General features: G+C 40.7%; 1 protein-coding gene across 5 annotated transcripts in view; it reads left to right on the top strand.

Annotated features, from left to right (window-relative positions):
- The window catches only part of crb (cell polarity complex component crumbs), a 283,212-nt gene that overhangs the window by 249,373 nt on the left and 15,392 nt on the right, over positions 1–18,447 (top strand). For 3 of the 5 annotated variants that reach the window (XM_076190525.1, XM_076190523.1, XM_076190524.1), the window contains 9 exons: positions 1,074–1,315; positions 2,302–2,540; positions 4,862–5,049; positions 6,083–6,228; positions 8,432–8,570; positions 10,838–10,998; positions 11,918–12,049; positions 14,073–14,225; positions 18,350–18,389. In XM_076190525.1, coding sequence (XP_076046640.1) covers positions 1,074–1,315; positions 2,302–2,540; positions 4,862–5,049; positions 6,083–6,228; positions 8,432–8,570; positions 10,838–10,998; positions 11,918–12,049; positions 14,073–14,225; positions 18,350–18,389 — 1,440 coding nt within the window. The remainder of the gene's footprint in view (positions 1–1,073; positions 1,316–2,301; positions 2,541–4,861; positions 5,050–6,082; positions 6,229–8,431; positions 8,571–10,837; positions 10,999–11,917; positions 12,050–14,072; positions 14,226–18,349; positions 18,390–18,447) is intronic. The other 2 variants (XM_076190526.1, XM_076190527.1) reach the window with 1 other exon arrangement.

Consider the following 18,447-nt stretch of genomic DNA (forward strand, 5'->3'; position numbering starts at 1 on the left):
GTGTCCAAATTGGACCTAGGATCTCTGTCTTTCATTTTCAACTGCATTTCCTTTACATTTTCACTTAAGGAGAGCTGACAGCTAGTGACTACTCCCCTCCTTGTACCATCAGCTGATGACTGAAACAGTACCACACTGATCATAGACAACAGCCCAAAGTCTCTTCCCAGAGAGATCTTTGGGTTGGCTTGAGGACTGTTGCCAACCACTGTGGAGCTGAGCATTTCAGTTCAACAACAGTTATTATTATTAACTACTACTCCCACCCATCCCCTACATACGCCACTCCCCTCTACCCTCTTCCCTGCCAAGATAAGAGGGAGGGAAGAAGGTAGAGGGGAGTGGAGTATGGAGGGGATGGAATGGGTGGGTGTAGTTCCTATGCATTTTTCTTTTGGCTACCTCCCGTGTAAGGGGAAAAAGCCTTTGGTATATGTATGTATGTACTTAGGCTGAAGGTAATGCAACAAGGTATGATACAACACCTTCACTTGAGGACCTGACAGCTGGAGTTGGTTTATCCTCACCACCTCATTTAATAGCGATCCTCCCCCCCCCCTCCCCCTCCTCTTTCCTCTTCCACTCATCCAGTTCAGTTTTATAAAGAAAGATAATTTCAAAGTTAAAGTTAATAGAACTCCTCTTACAGGTGAAATCCACATGGGTTCATTACAATCTTATAAATAAAAAATAAAGTAATTTCAAAATTAAAGTTAATAAAACTCCTTTTACAGGTGAAGTCCACGTGGGTTTGTCACGGTCTTATAAAAAAAAAAAGATAATTTCAGAGTTAAAAGTTAATAAAACCCCTTTTACAGGTGAAGTCCATGTAGGTTCATTACAGTCTTATAAATGAAAAATAAAGTAATTTCAAAATTAAAGTTAATAAAACTCCTTTTACAGGTGAAGTCCATGTGGGTTCATTACAATCTTATAAATGAAAAATAAAGTAATTTCAAAATTAAAGTTAATAAAACTCCTTTTACAGGTGAAATCCACATGGGTTCATTACAATCTTATAAATAAAAAATAAAGTAATTTCAAAATTAAAGTTAATAAAACTCCTTTTACAGGTGAAGTCCACGTGGGTTCATTACCCTTTAGCCTGGCGAGCTACAGTCTCCTCACCATCAGCCCAGATATCTCCAACGCCAACAACCCCATCAACACCTACACAACCCCCTTGCAACCCCCTGCTATCCGAGACGTATTCAGGGGGTGTTTGGGGGAGGTTCGAATCCAGGAAGTCCTTTTGCCGTTCTTTTCTCAGCGAGAACTCATCAACAACACAGCAGCCAACCAGTTCCTTATGCAGGTAGGTTTTAGAATAAAAGCCTTGAGTTCAGCTAATAAAAATTGAATTGGTATCAAAGTACAGGAATACCTCACTATACGACCGAGTGGTATAAAGTAAGTGAAACAAATGTTGGGTGTATGTATTTACCCAGTTGTATTTTACGGGATGGGAGCTATGCTTGTTGTGACCCGTTTTCGTGTCTCTACACGTCCAGTTTTTTCTTGAAATCGTGTATAGTTCTGGCATTCTCTATTTCAATGTGAAAGCCCCAGGAGGCAAAAATTGAGGAAGGGGTTGACAGGGTCCATGAACACAACCCCCCTATTTACTTGTAAAACCCACCTCACCTCGATATTCGAATTTTCGCATTGTGACCAGTCAGCTAGGAACACAACTCGGTTGTATAGTGAGGTATTCCTGTATTGGGACTGGCATTGGCATGTTAGAAACCATCACAATCAATCTATCAATCCATTACCCCAGGTCTCTTTTAGCAGAAGATCCGTTGCTCCCAAGTAATCAACAATAGCCACTGGATTGGCCCATAAGTTAATTTCAGAAGAAATATTGTGTTTTTGTCTGGGTATGGTTGATTGATCAATTACTTTTATAACCACCTATTTCTTTTGTTTGTATTATTGTTACAATCATTCGCTATGGCTCCAGCTATGATGTGGTTTATGGCGCCACACCCACATCCCTTTGCGTCAGTGACAGCCCCCCTCCCCTACCCATTATCCCCTTCATCCTCTTCTCCTCCTCTTCCCAATTCTCTTCCCCTTCTCCTTCTACTTACCTCCTCCTCATCCTTCTCCCCTCTTGCCCTCCTACTCCTTCCCCTTGTCGTCCTCCTCCTACTTCTTCCTTCTACTCCTCTCTCTCCACCACTTCCTCCTCCTCCTCCTCTCCTTCCTCCTCCTCCTTCTCCTCCTCCTGCCCCCCCTTCTTCCTCCTCTGTTTTCCATGACTAACTTTGCCCTGCCACTTGCACCATCTCTCTACAGGAGGAGCGGTTCACGAAGTCCGGATGCGCCGTCTGCTATGATCACGAGTGTGAGAATGGCGGCTTCTGTGCCGACCCGAGTAACATCTACGAGTGCCAGTGCATGCTGGGCTTCGAGAGTGACCTTTGCGAGGTCAACATTGACGAGTGCCTGGGTCACAATTGCACCAACGGAGCTCAGTGTGAAGACGGAATCAACAGCTACACCTGTCGTTGCCAACCAGGATATGCCGGCATATAGTAAGTAGTACAGGAAGATTGGTTATGGGAATTGATATTGTTACAATACTTGTCATCCAGGAGGTGCCAAGATAAGAGGGAGGGAAAGGGTTGGAGGGGAGTGGAGTGTGATGGGGATGGAATGGGTGGGAGTGGTTTTTATGCCTTTGTTTTTTTGGCTACCTCCCTTGTAAGGGGGAAAAAGCCTTTGATATATTTACCTAGTTGTATTATATGGGAAGGGAGCTATGCTCGTGGTGACCCGTCTTTGTATCTTTCAGCATCAAGTTTTTTCTTAAAATCTTGAATAGTGTTTGCACACACTGTTTCTTTGTCTAATTTGTTCCAAGTATCCATCACTCTGTATGTATGTATGTACTTGTCACTACTGGGGGTGCCACAAATAGGAACAGAACAGCCTGGCAACAGATGGAATGAAAGGGAAAATACAACATGGTAAGGAAGGGGGTCTTTGAGGTGCTGGTGGAGGTGGTGGGCAAAGCTAGGTGGGTGGTAGTTTAAGTCTGTTAGAGCCAATACATTATGGTGTAATGGCATACATTTGTAATCCCCCCAAGCTGCAACAAAGACTGCCTTGCTACCTCACAGTGTGTGTGTGTGTGTGGAAAAAAAAAAAAAAAAAAAAAAAAAAAAATATATATATAACAGGATGGCCCTTCATTAAGAAGCCAAGATAAGGAGGTAACAGAATGGGTGTTAGTTAGGTGCAAGCTTTGGCAGACTGCCTACCTTATAATGGCAGGACGAAACCTTTTGTTTCATACATTATTGTCATTATTAGTAGTAGTAGTTGACTGCCCCCATTATATCGATAGCCTCGGAGCATAATTAGCCAAGCGCTAGTGGCAGAATTGTCTTAGTTTACCTGTCCGTTGATTAGCGTAAGTAACCAGTGAAGATCCATCACCAAACTCTTACAGGAGAGAAGTTCACATCTTTATGAACACCCACCACAGGAGTTATAGAAAAATTATATTCTACGTCATTTCCAAATCATAAAAAGCTGCATTTAATTCGGCTAAGCTAATTATGCTCCGAGGCTATCGATATGGTAGAAAGGGCCTTTTGGTGTATGTGTGTATAGTAGTAGTAGTAGTAGTAATAGTAGAAATAATACAGTCCTTTAGCAGAGTGTTCTTTTATTTGAAGTTCACCCCAGCTACTCAATAAAAAATCATCTGGACACGCCGGAAGAAAAAAAAATTCAAAGTGGATCGCAATGTTCAAGTGGTTTAGTGAGGCTAAGGGTGGAAGGGGAGTGGATGGTGACAGTTGAACCACTTGCTTTGGTTCATGAATTGGTTTGTCCTGATAGTCATACAAGTAAAGGATACATGTTTGGACGGAGCCTTTATTTGTACGATGTTTCGTTTATTACAGCTTTTCCAAGTACATGTAATAAGCGAATCGTCGTACAAATACAATGAAGGCTCCGTCCTCACATGTTGTTTAACTCGTCAGTCTTGTCGGCAACTGCTACTTTCATGAAAATACATGTTTGGCGTCTGCCTCTGAAATGGTAAGTAATATTAGAACCTGCAGTTATGATTAAATTAATCTCAATTTGCAATTTCTCTCCTTCCCTTGCCTCGTTTCCTCTCCCTTCCTCCTCCTCCTCCCCCTCCTCTTCCTTTCTTCTCCCCTCTTCCTCTCCCTTTCTCCTCCCCTCTTCCTCTTCTTCTATCCCTTCCTCTTCTTCCTCACCATTCTAATACTCCTTCCTCCTCCTCCTCCCCTTCCTTCTCCTTCCTCCTCCTCTGCCCCCTTCCTCTTCTCCTCCCTTTCCTCCTCTCCCCACTTTCCTTCTTCTTTTCCTTCTTCCTTCCTCCTCCTTTTCCTGTTCTTCTTCCCCATTTCTTCCTTCTGCTCATCCTCGTCTTTCCCCCTTCCTCCTCCTTCCTCCCCTCATCCTCCTCCTTCCCCCTTCCTCCTCCTTTTCCTTCCTTCCCCCCTTCCTCCTCCTTTCTCCTTCCTTCTCCCCTTCCTCCTCCATCCTTCTTTCTCCCCCCTTCCTTTTCCCCCTTCTTCCTTCCCTTCCTCCTTCCCTTCCTCCTCCCTTCCTACTTCCCTTCTTCTCTCCCTACTCCCACTCCTCCCTCCTCATACTTCTACTCCTCCTACTCCTCCCTTTCCCTCTCATTTCTTCCTTATCTCCTCCTGTCATTCTTATCTCATCCTCATCCCCTCCTGTCCTTCCTTTCCCTTGTGTCCTTCCTCCTCCTCCTCCTCCTGCTCTTCCTCTTCCTCCTCCTCCTTTCTTCCTTCTCATCCTTTCTTCCTCCTTCTTTCTTCCTTCTCCTCCTCTTTCTTCTCCTATACAGCTGCGAGACAGACATTGATGAGTGCGAGAGCTTGCCGTGCCTGAACGGGGGGACGTGCTCCAACGAGATTTCACGTTTTGTGTGCACCTGTACCGAGGAGTTCATTGGTCCTACCTGTGGTGAACTGAAGGTCAAGAACTGCTCCAATCACATGTGCCAACATGGGGCTGCCTGCCATGATGTCTACAGTAAGTCTGTTATAGATTTGTTTATTTATTTTTTTAATCTTTGTTTTATGTACTTATTATTACCATCATTGTTGTTTTTGTTATTATTATTGTTATTGTTGTTATTATTATTATCATTATTATTGTTATTATTATTATTATTAATATTGTTATTATTATTATTGTTGTTGTTGAGATGAAATGTCTGAGAAATAAGGTAGGAATTACTAGGTTGGATAAAGTGAGAAATAAGGTGACGAGAAGAGCAGGAGTGAAAAAGGACCTTGATGGCGGATAGGGCTGACGAAAGATTATTGGGATAGTTTGGACACATGGAAAGATTGAGTGATGAAAGATTAGTAAAAGAGGTGTGGAAGGAGATAACATGAAGGGGTGACCAAGGATGAGATGGATGGATGGGGTAAAAGGGACATCGGGAAGGAGGGGAATGTCTGTTGAGGAAGGAATGGAGAAGACAGAAGATAGGGGTGAGTAGAGAATGGTTGTGTATGTATGATGCTGTGATGCATGGAAGGGAGTGGGTGGGGGATGGGGAGTAAGGGAGTATGTGTGAATGATATTTTGATGCAGCCTGATAGTTGTTATTATTTCCTTCTGTGTTCCTACTACTCTCATAAAAACTCTTGACTACCTTGAACAGCTTTCCCCATATCCCATATATCTGTAGTACCTCCCACAGTACCTTTCTGGCACTGAAAGGCCTACTGGCTCCGGTGCTTGGCCTTCAAGCCAAAAATTCCATAAATCAGTCAATCAATCAGTACCTTTCTGTCTACCCTGTCATAAGCCTTCTCAAAATCCATAAAGGTCATAAAAAATATATAATATATATCAATTCTTTTCTCTTTTTTCATGAAGCTATAAGAGCTCGTGGTTAAGATGTTAAACAGATGAATATTTCTGCAAGAGTCAAAGTTGGACAAAAATGTATAGACTAAGGCCTGTCCCGGGAGTTGTGCATCAGGGCCTATTTTTTGAAATATTGAAAGGATAAAAGGAAGAAAAACAACTGACACTGACATTTTCTCTGCAGATCCCGTCTTAGGCATTGCTGATAACTACACGTGTGACTGCCCCTTTGGCTACAAAGGGCACAATTGCGATGTCATTATTGACTTCTGCGTGGATCTCGCCATCGACTGTGTCCATGGTGATTGCTTCGTCACCCAGTATGGAGAGGTATGAGAGTGTAATCATATGGATGTTCATCACTAATGCACATAAAATTAAGGTTAAGGTCTCAGATACATTCCTCGTTGATACACTTGCTTGTGTAAGAGAGTGCATACTCCAATTCAGCTTTAGGAAAGGAAAATAATATGTTTCTAATATGTTGAGTAATTGTTGTGCTCCAGAAAGGGACGGGTGGGTGGACTGTGTCTATTTAATCTAGAGAAATCTTTTGATAAGTTACCTAACAGAAATATTATGGAAGCTGAGACATGCAGGTGGTCTTAGGGGGAATTTGTCTGGATGGATGAAACGTTATGAACAACAGGTTAATGAAGACAATAGTGGACAGGATATCTGTATGGAGGAAAGTTATTAGTGGAGTCCCACAGTGTTCAGTATTAGCATCAGTAATGTTCGTGGTTTATGTAAATGACATGATGGATAACTTGATCAATTATGTTAACTTGTTTGCTGGTGATGCAAAGATCACGAGGAAAGTAAGGAACATAGAGGATTGTAGGATGCTGCAAGAAGATCTGGGTAGAATATATGAATGGAACCAGGATTGGGAAATGAACTTCAATATGAAGAAGCAAAAAATTTTAAAAATGGATGTTAGAATAGGTTGCCAATGTTTTATAGAATGGTTAATTAATTACAAAAGCAAAGGAAGAGAGACATGTGAGTGATGATAATCAAAAATTTGTCATGAGAAATAAGCTCTAGATTTTGTGCATGAGAATCTCAGATCTGTAAAGGATAAAAGGAAAGGGTTATAGTGGTGTTTAGCAAAAATAGTTTTAATTACATAAAGTCACAATCTTATGTAGTAAACAAGATGACTGATGGCAGTGAAAATAGCTCTTTTCAATGATTTAAATTTTTCTGAGAACACGATTATGTCATCCAAGTATGCTCTAACATCTGGCAAACCCTGGACTAGCCAATTTATAAGGCGTTGAGAGGATGCTCCACTATTTTTTATTCCAAATGGGGTCCCCTTGTATTGAAAGTGCCCATGTGTGGATACAAATGCAGATATCTCATTAGTGCTGCTTGTAAGAGGGATCTAATGATATCCTTTCATTAAGTCAAATTTTGAAAAGAATTTTGCAGCAGCAACTTAATCAATGAGATCAACTATTCTGGGGAGAGGGTAAGAGTCTGTTTTTGTGACTGTGTTCACCTTCGTGTAATCAACACATAGTCTCCACACACCACCGGACATAGGTACCAGCACAGGTGGAGAAGCCCAAGGACTAGTACTAAGTTCCACTAATCCTTGATCCATAAGCTGCTTCACTTCCTTCTCCATGATACTCTTCCTCTGGGGCAACAATGTGTAAGGTGTCTGCCTATATTCACCTCCTGTTATACTCTATAGCATAATGCCTATCCTTCATCTGTTGGATATCCTCAAAGCTGTGAAACTCTACTTCCTGTCTTAGATTGATCCATTATGTCTCATCCCACTTCCAATTCTGTTTTCATCCATGTAATATCTCCCTCTTATCCCATATTCACTTCTATTAAACTCCTTACTATGATATTCATCCCTTACCTGTGGGGTTTCCTCAAAGCTATGAAACTGTGATCTTTGTCTCTGTCTTACTCATGACTCGTGATGTTTCAGCAGGTGCTGCCCCCTTCTCTTGGTGTTCTGCTCATTAAACCACCCCTTCATTTGGCATCCAGCCTGTGACTGACTCCGCCCCTTCTTTTGGTGCACAATCTACAACTCCAATCATTATGTGTAACTCCCCTACTTAAGGCTCTGCCCACCTTGCGTGCTAAGCATTCCATTTATGCTGATGTCTCTTCCCCAATCTCTTCCCTGTCCATCTCTACTCTCTCTTCCCTTTCCATCTCTTTTCTTAACATTTATCTTCTCTTTTCTGTTCCCTCTCACTCTCTTATTAATAGTTATCTTCCCCAATCTCTTCCCTGTCCAACTCTTCTCTTCTCTCTCTCCCCTTCCCATCTCTTTTCGTAACAGTTATCTCCCTCCCCCCTCCACACACCTTCCCTCTTCTCTCCCCACCCTCCCTCTTGGCTAGTCCTTCATTTCCTCACTACCTTTCCCTCTCTTCTCCTCATCTTCCTTTTCTCCCATTTTTACATTGCCTTCCCTCCCCACTCCCCCCCACTTTTTCCCTCCTATCACACCTTCCTTTCACATTACCTATTAATATTTTCCATGCCTTGACAGGGCTGGAAGTGCGGGTGTTATCCTGGCTACGAGGGCCTGTATTGTGATCTAGACATCAACGAATGTGCTTCAAACCCGTGCCACAATGGAGCACAATGCGAGCACGGCATCGACACTTATGACTGCCGCTGTACTGAAGGTAAGGCTGAACTTCTATTTCCTCCTATTTGTGGTATAGGTAACAGGAGTTTCTAAGCTTTCTGTTAATTGACGAGCTGCAGGCTCAAAATTTTAGCTGTAGAAATATACAGAAGGGGTGTCTCAGAGATGAATAAAATAGCTGGGGCACATGAAGAATTGTCACCCCAGAACGCCCACATGAAGAATCGTCACCCCATGAGATCCCACCTGAAGAACTGTCACCCCATATGCCGAATATCAAAAGTGGAATAAATGTTAGGTTAGGTTATGCTACGTTAAGTAGGTTAGGTTACGTTAGGTTTGGTTTGGTTTGTTAGATTAGATTAGTTTAGGTTATGTTACTTAAGGTTAGGTTTGATTAGGTAAGGTTGAATGAAGGTTATGATTATTGTCATAAACTTATACAAACGAAGAATCATAAACCCAGGATGGCCCACATGATGAATTGTCACCCTAGCACAGCCCACACGAAGAAGCGTCACCCTAGGATAGCCCACATGAAGAATTGCCACCCTGTTGAAGTCTGGGGTGATGATTCTACATGTGATCCAAATAGCTTAGTGGCAGCTAGAATAAAAGGGAAAGTGTCACTCATTGTAGAAAGAGTTATCTGAGAATGCTGTATTCCTTTTGCTGGGCCCTTACCCAATTAGTGGAAAGGTTAGTTGCGTTAAGAATCAAATCAGAAATACCTACCTCCCCCAAACAACATGGTTTCAAGGAGGACCATTCTAGCAGAACTCTGCTCACAAACATCACACAACAAGTACTGGAAGGATTAAAAAAAAAAAAAAAATTGTTGGTATATTATAAATAAGGCTTTTGACAAGGTTCCCAGGCATACTATCCAAAAAGATCAGACTGAAAACCATTACAATTACAAGAAGTGGTTAACCAAATTTATAGCAAGAAGACAATGGAGAGTGACCCAAAACAACAACATTTCAGGTATAAATAGTCTATATAATGGACTCTGTCAAGGAGCAATACGTTCTCCATTACTGTTCTTCATATGAGGTCTACCAACTCCTTAATCAGAACTAAACACCAGCATCTTCACTTATACAAATGACTTGACAATGATAACCCAGCACAGTAAATACAAAATAGCAGTAAAAATCACTGAAGCATACTTGAATAAACTAGAACAGAACATAAGAATGAAGGAGACTGCAAGAGACCATAAGGCCTACACCAGGCAGCTCAGAAATAACAGAATGGAATCATTACCTCAGAAAAAAATAAATGGTAACATTGCTCATCACAGACAACCATTAAAGAAAAAAAATAAAATAAAAAATAAAAATAAAGCTGAATGGTCAAATCTTTATATAGGAAAGTGACGTCCTTGTAGAAGCGAGTTGTGTTAGTGTACAGTCTGGAGTCAGTATTAGCTTGATCAACATAAGAATGAAGGAGACTGCAGGAGACTATAAGGCCTACACTAGGCAGCTCTGTATCCATCACCACCTGTCATCCCCATCCATAAAGTTGTCTAATTGTTCTAAAAACAACTGATAGTTTCAGCGCTTACTACATGGTTACTAAGTTTGTTCCAAAGGATAAGGGCCCTCCGTCCACCCTCCATTTTTCTTGCTGACTGGGTTGTCTCTATCAGGTGCAACCTAGCAGCTCCTTCAGGTACCAATAAATACATACATCCATATACCAACAGCCTTTTCCCCCATACAAGGAAGGTAGCCAAAGTCAAAGGCATAAATCCACTCCCTCTCATTTCATCCCCACATACTCCACTCCCATTCACCACCCCTCCCTCCCTCTCTTCTTGGCTCCACCTGGATGACAGGTCATCCGTGCATCTCGCCCTCTGCCTTGGGTCAGAAGCATTGTGGCAAGACACAGCACATCCACAGCAAGGCTGCTTTCCCATTGTACAGAAAAAGAGAAGACAGAGAGAAATCCCTTTGGGCTGCGTCAAAATATCATTCAGACATACTCCTCCCCATTCCCCACCCACTCCCATGCATCACAACATCATCCATACACAACCATTCTCCACTCATATCTTCTCTCCTCTTTGACTCCTTTATCTTATGTTTTACTTCTCTTTTCTTTGTACCTTTCAAATATAGATATTGGAGGTCAGATAGTTTGTAGGCATAGCAGAAATTCTAAAAAGCAGCCACACAAGCTAGAAAGATCTTAGTGCTCTATAACCTCAATTAAAATGTGCTGGAATAATGTCACTCTTATATTTCTTTTCTATTTCCCAACCCTATTAACATTTTTTTGTGTACTATTTAGGCTGGGAAGGTCCAACATGCACTGAAGATATTGATGAATGTGCTTCCGTTAGACCCTGCAAAAATGGAGCGAATTGTATCAACAAGCCTGGGTCCTTCATCTGTGACTGTCCTGATTTCTTCTGTGGACAGACTTGTCAGCTTTCCAACCCTTGTATTGAGGTAAGTGCTGCAGAATTGCTCTGGTGGAAGTGATGCTAGACAGAAAACAGGCATTGAGAATGGATGCAAAGAGAAGATTATATAAAGGGGTAAATATGCCTCGGACACTATACATCATAATAATAATAATAGTAGTAATAATAATAATAATAATGATAATATAATAATAAAGTAGTTTATTTGGCAATGAATCAAATACATGAAATACAGATAATGAAAAGAACACGTAGTTCAAAATTACAATTGCCGAGGGCTGAGACTGGAATTTAAGGGAGGCAGAATGGAGAAATTTAAACATGTTTGAGATGAAGTCTTAGAGAATTATGGTGGGGCTTAAAGTTGGGTAAAGTGAGAAATGAGGAGTTGAGGAGAAAAGTTGGAGGGGGAGTAAGGGAGCTGGCAGATAGGAAAGCAGAGAGGGTTGCTTGTTGTTACTTCTCTTAATGTGAAAAAAATTGAGGGAAAATAATGGAAATTGATAGAGATCCTAATTGTGCCAGCCCCTCAGACAGCCCTTCTAGGTAGAGGTGGGGATGCTGGTGGGGATTGGAAAATAAATGGAAAAGAGATAATTTTCTGTAGCAAAGTTGCCATATACAGGATCATTAGTACTTTTTTTTTTTCTTTTTTTTAATAGTTGTATTTACCTAGTTGTATTTTACAGGAAGAGGGCCATATACAGGATCATTAGTACTTTTTTTTTTTTTTTTAAGGGTTGTATTTACCTAGCTGTATTTTATGAGAAGAGAGCTATGCACGTAGTGACCCACTTTTATATCTTTCATCATCCAGTTTGATCTTAAATCCTTGCATATTTTTTGCCTTCCCAGTTTCCCCATTCAGTTTTTTCTACTTTGAGATACATGCTACTTGGACATTCTTGAGTTAATGTGTTTTTCCCCACAAATATATCCCTCAGCCTGAGATCAACTGCACCAACGATGGCATCTGCATACCCCTATGTGACGAGTTCTTCCCTGATTCCAACAACCAGACCCGCATGTACTGCAAGTGTCCTGAAGGCTGGGGTGGAATTGACTGCAGTGAACAGGTGAAAATACTAGCTTATTGGTCAGAATCATAGTTGTTGTTTTTCCTTAGACCATTGGTTCCCAACTGGTGTGCCACAGCACCAAAGGATGCTGTGAGATCAGCTGAGGGTGCTGCCAAAATTCAGGGCTAAAATAATTTTCGTATTACCGACTCTGTCATCCATTTTTGTTCTTTAAAGCAGCATCAGTGTAAAGATGAGTATTTTCCTATTATCCAGTGACAATTTTGTTACACTGATGTTGAATCAACAAAATACTGACAAACTAGAATCTAGATTTCCTAATAAGGGTGCCAGGGACTTCTGAAAGGCTTGGCAAGGGTGCCTCAAGCCAGAAAAGGTTGGGAACCATTGCCCTAGACTGTCTGGCCGAGCAGTCCCATCTCCCTGAGGAATGCTACGGCTAGAACAGGGTTTTTGCACAAATCCCATGTAGAGTGTATATTGTGTTGTTTGGTGTGCATGATTGTGTACAATTCAGTCTTCCATAATGTGTTGTATATTATGGAGTGAAGTGTTGCATTCTGGACTTATCCATGATGTGGTCAACCAACTTCTTCTTGTAGCTTAGAAGGGCTAGATGTTGGCTGCACTGTAGTCAGGCTAGGTGGACTGTCCTATCGGGGAAGAGAGGACTCAGAGAGATGAATATCAAGAGGTCTGGCATTCAGCAAAGTATTGTTTTCCAGTTTGTTGATAGAGCAGTGGACAATATCATTATGGACATGCTTCTGGAGGCTGGTGTCTAGTGGTTGTGGAGGAAGAGAAGAGAGTATTTGTGTGTGATCTAGGTATTTGGGTGTTGTTTTGATGTTTCTTGGCATATGTGAATGTTCTGCTATGTAGTGTAGTGGGTGTATTGTGTTTGTGGAGGATTCAGTGAGTATTTGTGTGCCTCTCATGTCAAGGTTATCCATGACATTTTCTGGTATAAATGGTCTGTTGATGTTGTATTTGTGTGGCCTCCAATTGTCTTCAGATCTTTGTTTTGTATGATGTGTATTTACCTACTTTACCTAGTTGTATCTTACGGGAAGATACGCCATGTCTAATTTGTTTTTAAATTCGTATAAGGTTTTTTCACACACTTGTTTTGTGTAGTTTGTTCCATACATCCACCACTCTGTGGGGAAAGCTGTTCTTTTTCAGGTCTCTTTTATAACTGTCCTTTTTGAGCTTCCTTCCATGTCCCCTTGTATTTCTCTTATCCCAATTTAGTAAGTCTTCTCTATCAAGGACTTCCATACCTCTCATGATTCTGTAGATAGTCAACAAGTCACCTCTTTCTCTCCTTTGCTAGAGTTAGCAATTCTAGTTTTGACAATCTCTCCTCATATGATAGTTTTGATAGTGTTGGTGCCATATTTGTAGTTGCTTTTTAGATTCTCTTAATTTTCCATATATTCTTTTTGGTTTTGGTACTGGGTGTTATAGTGTGTCTTAGTAAGATTATGGGCCCATGTAGTAGGGCTTGCAAAATTCATCCCTGAGTGTATGCATTGTATACTGTAGTAATAGTTTCTTTGGTTTGTCCAAATGTTGTTCCTGCAGTTGATGTGAACACATTAGATCTAGGTGTGCATATTGTCTTGATATTTGTGATGGTTGTCAGATCTTGTTTTGTGAAAATGTGGAGGGAATATAGTTTCTAAAGAGAAATCATGGTGCCCAGTGCAGAGACTGTGTGCAGAGACAGTGTGTCCAGATGGGGGTGAGGGGGGTAATGAGTTTTGAAGGTGAAGAAAAGGGAGATGATCTACTAAATGCTCATTTTGTAGGACCTCTACAGGCAGATACCAGTTATTGGTTCCTCCCTTAAATATTGACTGCTTGTAAATATGTAGTTAATACCCCAGAAAGGATGATGGAATAGAATATTAAAAGTAACTGGTGGCAGTTTGAAGAAGGTGGGAAGTGAGTACAATAGTAGAAATGGTGAAGAGAAAGTGTAGCTGAATTTAGAATTAAATCAACTTGGACGGGATGAAAGTCAACTAAAATTATTTTATTCTTAACTCTGCAGCCCGTATCACCTTTGTCCAGCTCCAACCTGGCTATCATTGTGGGCTCAGTGGTTGGACTGATGGTCCTCATCGCTATTGTTGGTCTCACTGTCTTCCTCATGATGGCCAAGAAAAAGAGAGCTACGCGAGGTACTTACTCCCCAAGCAGACAGGTAAGAACCTTAGTAGGCAGAACTAACCTATACTCTTCTTTGAGTGATGCAGGTTTTGAGCTTTATCTATTCTTCAGAATAATAGTAGACCTTTTACCCTGTCATGTGAAGTTATTTTAAAAATTGCTCTTTCTATTCCATATGTACACATGCTTTATTATATAGATGTAATTATTTACCATTTACAACTTAGAGTGTCACAAAAAGGAATGTCTACAAATTTTACTATTCATTTCTGTAGCAAAAGATAAAGTGAATTCTGTCGTGGTCATAAGAAGTAATGTCTACACATTTTACTATTCATCTCTGTAGCAAAAGATAAAGTGAATTCTGTCATGGTGGAAGAAATTTTGGTGGTGTTCCTATAATGTGAATTATCTTCCTGTGGCAAGGGATATAAGAATACCTTAACAATTTTCTTATGTAATTCACCATAGCCTTGGATCATGTGTTGGATGTATGACCAACATCTATTACCCTCCTGGATGAGAGCACAGAGCTCGTATAGTCCATTCTATGGGAAATGATGTGACTTTACGAATACACACAATGATTAAGATGAATTTGAGGCTAGGTAGGATAAATGATTTCTGGAATAGATGGGACCCAATAAGTGTTGCTCCTTTTCCTGTATACTACAACTAGTTAGATATATTTAGGTAAACACACACACATGGTACTTATGGGAGATTTAAACTGTAAAGAAATCTGTTGGGAGGAGATGACAGTGAAAGGTGGAGAGGAATTATGGGGAAATGTATTACTTGACATGATTATGGAATATACAGTGACATACATACATACATATACCAAAGGCTTTTTCCCCCTTACACAGGAGGTAGCCATTACAGTGATAGAATGGGTAAAGGAAGACACCAGATATAGAAATAATGAAGAACCATTGAGACTAAATTTATTCTTTATGTCAGAATCTGAAATTGTGGATAAAGTTGAATACAAGACACCAATTGGGAAAAGTGACCACATATTACTTGAGCTAGAGGAGGAAATATATATGGTGAATGAGGAAATAGAGGCAAGGAATGAATCATACAGGCAAGGGAGACTCCATTTTAGGAAAGTAGATTACTTAGGGCTGAGAAAATTCTTTGAAGAAAAAACTGCAAAGATGAACCAAAACTGTTTTACAGGTGAATTGAGGCACAGGGAGTGTGATGGTGAGTTCTTTGAAGAGCCCTCAGCTCAGGCAGAAATAATGAATGAAGGGAACCCAAATATTCTGGGTGTAGCATTAGATATTCATATGATATTCACCCCACATGTCAAGGTGTAGCCTTTTGTCTCGTGTTGCTACATAAAGGGGGACTTAATGGGGGTGAGATAAACTCCAAAACCGGAGTTTTCTTCTATTTATTTATAACAAGGTGATCTGGTATTGGATTTAACAAACTATATATGGGCCCTTTGGGCAAAATACAGTAAGTACTGGGCCTTGACCTTGGGCACACCTGTGTCTGGCAGGCACTTGACCTAGCCAGGTCTAGCTGGCAGGCTCTTGACCTGCCCAGCTCTCCTGTCTTGGTTACAAAACGTTCGCATATAAAGGGGGTTAGTGGGTTGTCATAAGTAAAGGTGTTAGTTTCGCTATTCTATGCATTGGAGTCAGTTCTATACATGGGGGTTAGTTGTATGGTTGGTGGGTATGGTTAGATATGTTATTTATATGTTAGCTTATGGGTAATATAATAGGGGCAGGTATAATAAAGGGGGTTTAATGGGTTTCTCTGGTGACATTAGGCATCTTCGTGTGGCGATATCTTGTTTGTCTGAATTCTGCTGCGTTAGGTTGCTGTGGTAAGATGCTTGTTCTGGGAAAGCAAAGTCAGCATTGAAGGAGGGGTGAGTTTAAGATTGGGAGTGTGATGGGGAAAGTGTCAGGAATGATGAGGGGATGAGGGAGGGAAGGAGTGGATTGTTGGTAAGTATTTACCAATTGTGGTATACAGGAAAAGAGTATCTCTTGTTGGGTCCCATCTTCTACTCTCCAACTTGTCTAGCCTCAAATTCATGTACAGTTCCAATTTAATTTATATTCTTGATTTCCAGTTATCATATTTAGATTTGGATTCATGTATTGTTTGAACTTGGGCTATATCACCTAAGCTATTCCAAATATCTATGCATCTATATCAGTGTTTCTTAAACCTTTTTCGACCTCAGCACCCCTTTTGGTCAGACCTAAACAGTCCAGCACCCCTTACCATCGGCTAACACCTGGTTACTATAAAGATAGAGTAAAGATGTATGTGACCTTCCCCAGCACCCCCTGAAATTGATTTCAGCACCACAGGTTAAGAAACGCTGATCTATATGGAAAACGGCATTTTTTTACGTCCCTTAGACATGCGATCTTTCCTTTAGTGACGTGAATAATGTGATCATATCACCTCGTTTTCTTTTGGAGACAATTTTTATTTTACTGCTTTTTGTATTCTCTTGATTTTGGTAATGTCTTTCATTCTGTGTGGGGACCATACCACTGACACATATTCCAGTCATGAATGGATCAGTGTTTTGATGATTTTCTTTTAATCATCTCTTCACCCATATAAAGAAAAGCCACTCTAGTCTTCTGCAGCAGTCTGTACATCTCTCCCACAATCTTGCTGAAATGTCTGTTGGGTGACAAATTGTCTTTTAATAACACTCCCAAAATTTTCTTCTCTTTAATTTTGTAATGGGTTCTGTTCCCAAAGAATAGTTTTAGGATGGTCTTTTGCCACTGTTGCCCATGAGATGGGTAAGCACATAGTGGAGTGGAGGTCAGTGTCTTCAAGGACAGTGTAAGCAAAGGTGAAATTAGGATGGGAGGTTTGGGTTTTTGTAAGATTTTGGGTTTTAGTAAGACAAGTGAAGAGGAGAAGGAGGTGTTTTTGGATTTGATTTCATTGAATGTAAATGTTGTGTTGTTAAAGGATTTCATTACTAGAGTAATAGGTACAGGGTGCCAGGTAAGAAAGTGGAGAGATGTTGGAGATGCATTTGGAAAGTGAGTTGATGATAGTGAGCACAATGTTTAAGAAAAGGAACAAGCTCTATAAATTCTCAAGTGGGTAAGGAGTGAGGGTTGCTATATATTAAAGCAGTGGGGATAAACTAGCGTTGGTTGTCAGGTCCTGTTGTGGAGGGGCTATGTCTTGCTGCATTGCTTCTGATCAAAGTAATAGGTGGGGAACAGGGATGACCCTTCATCCATAAGGAGCTAAAATAGGAGGACAAATGTATGTTGGATGGGTATGGGACGAGTGAAAGCTGGGTGTATGCCTTGATTAGGCTACCCACTTATAAAAGAGAGTCTTTTGATAAACACACATACACACACACGCACACAAACACACACACACACACACACATACATATATGCTAATAAGGACACGTACGTGTGTTCACTTATGCAAAGTAGACACTTGGAAAAAGAAACTAACGAAGCAGAGCGCTTCCGTATATTTCATCTTCAGATGTAATATACGACAGTGCTCTGCTTTGTTAGTTTCTTTACCAAGTGGTCTACTTTGCACATATACATATATATATATATATATATATATATATATATATATATAGACTGAATATCACAATATTGAAGAAAAAAAAATATTTAAAGATATGTATATTGTGATCACTAACTGTGATCCTCTTCAGTGTGGTTTTACAAAGGGTGGGTTAACTTACATATATTAAGAGGAGATTCCTAGAGAGGACATGGGGAGGTAAGCATACTAGTGCATGGTCCTTGTGAGCCCAAGTCATGATGACCCTAAGGTCAAACTGACCCCAGGTCAAATGTTTGTGCGACCGGTGGTAGTTTCAGGTCTGGGCGGACAACTTGATGTATAATATTGTTGACAGTCAAACTGGTAATGGCATGTAGTAGAAAGGGTACACCTTAGGATTTGGTTTCAAGTAGAAGCACCCACCCAAGTAAACACTAGAATATGCATCATTAATTAATGAAGAACTAAAGGGATGTTCATGCTGCAATAGTTTCTAGTTCTCATCATTTGCCAATTTTTCTATGATTTTGTGTTTGTTTTTTGTTGTCTGCTGTGATTGTGTTGTTACCCTGTTTGTTTCGTTTGTTTTTACTCATGGCGGTGGCACAGGTGAGAACTGAGAGAGGTACGTATTGTCCCAGCACAGCAGGTAAGAGGGGAAAAAGTGTGTTGTCTTGGTTTCAAAATCTGCTTGATCCTGCGCCTCT

This window comes from Oratosquilla oratoria, chromosome 9 (genome assembly GCF_046742065.1).
Source record: "Oratosquilla oratoria isolate Oo_2021 chromosome 9, ASM4674206v1, whole genome shotgun sequence".
Classification (NCBI taxonomy): Eukaryota; Metazoa; Arthropoda; class Malacostraca; order Stomatopoda; family Squillidae; genus Oratosquilla; species Oratosquilla oratoria.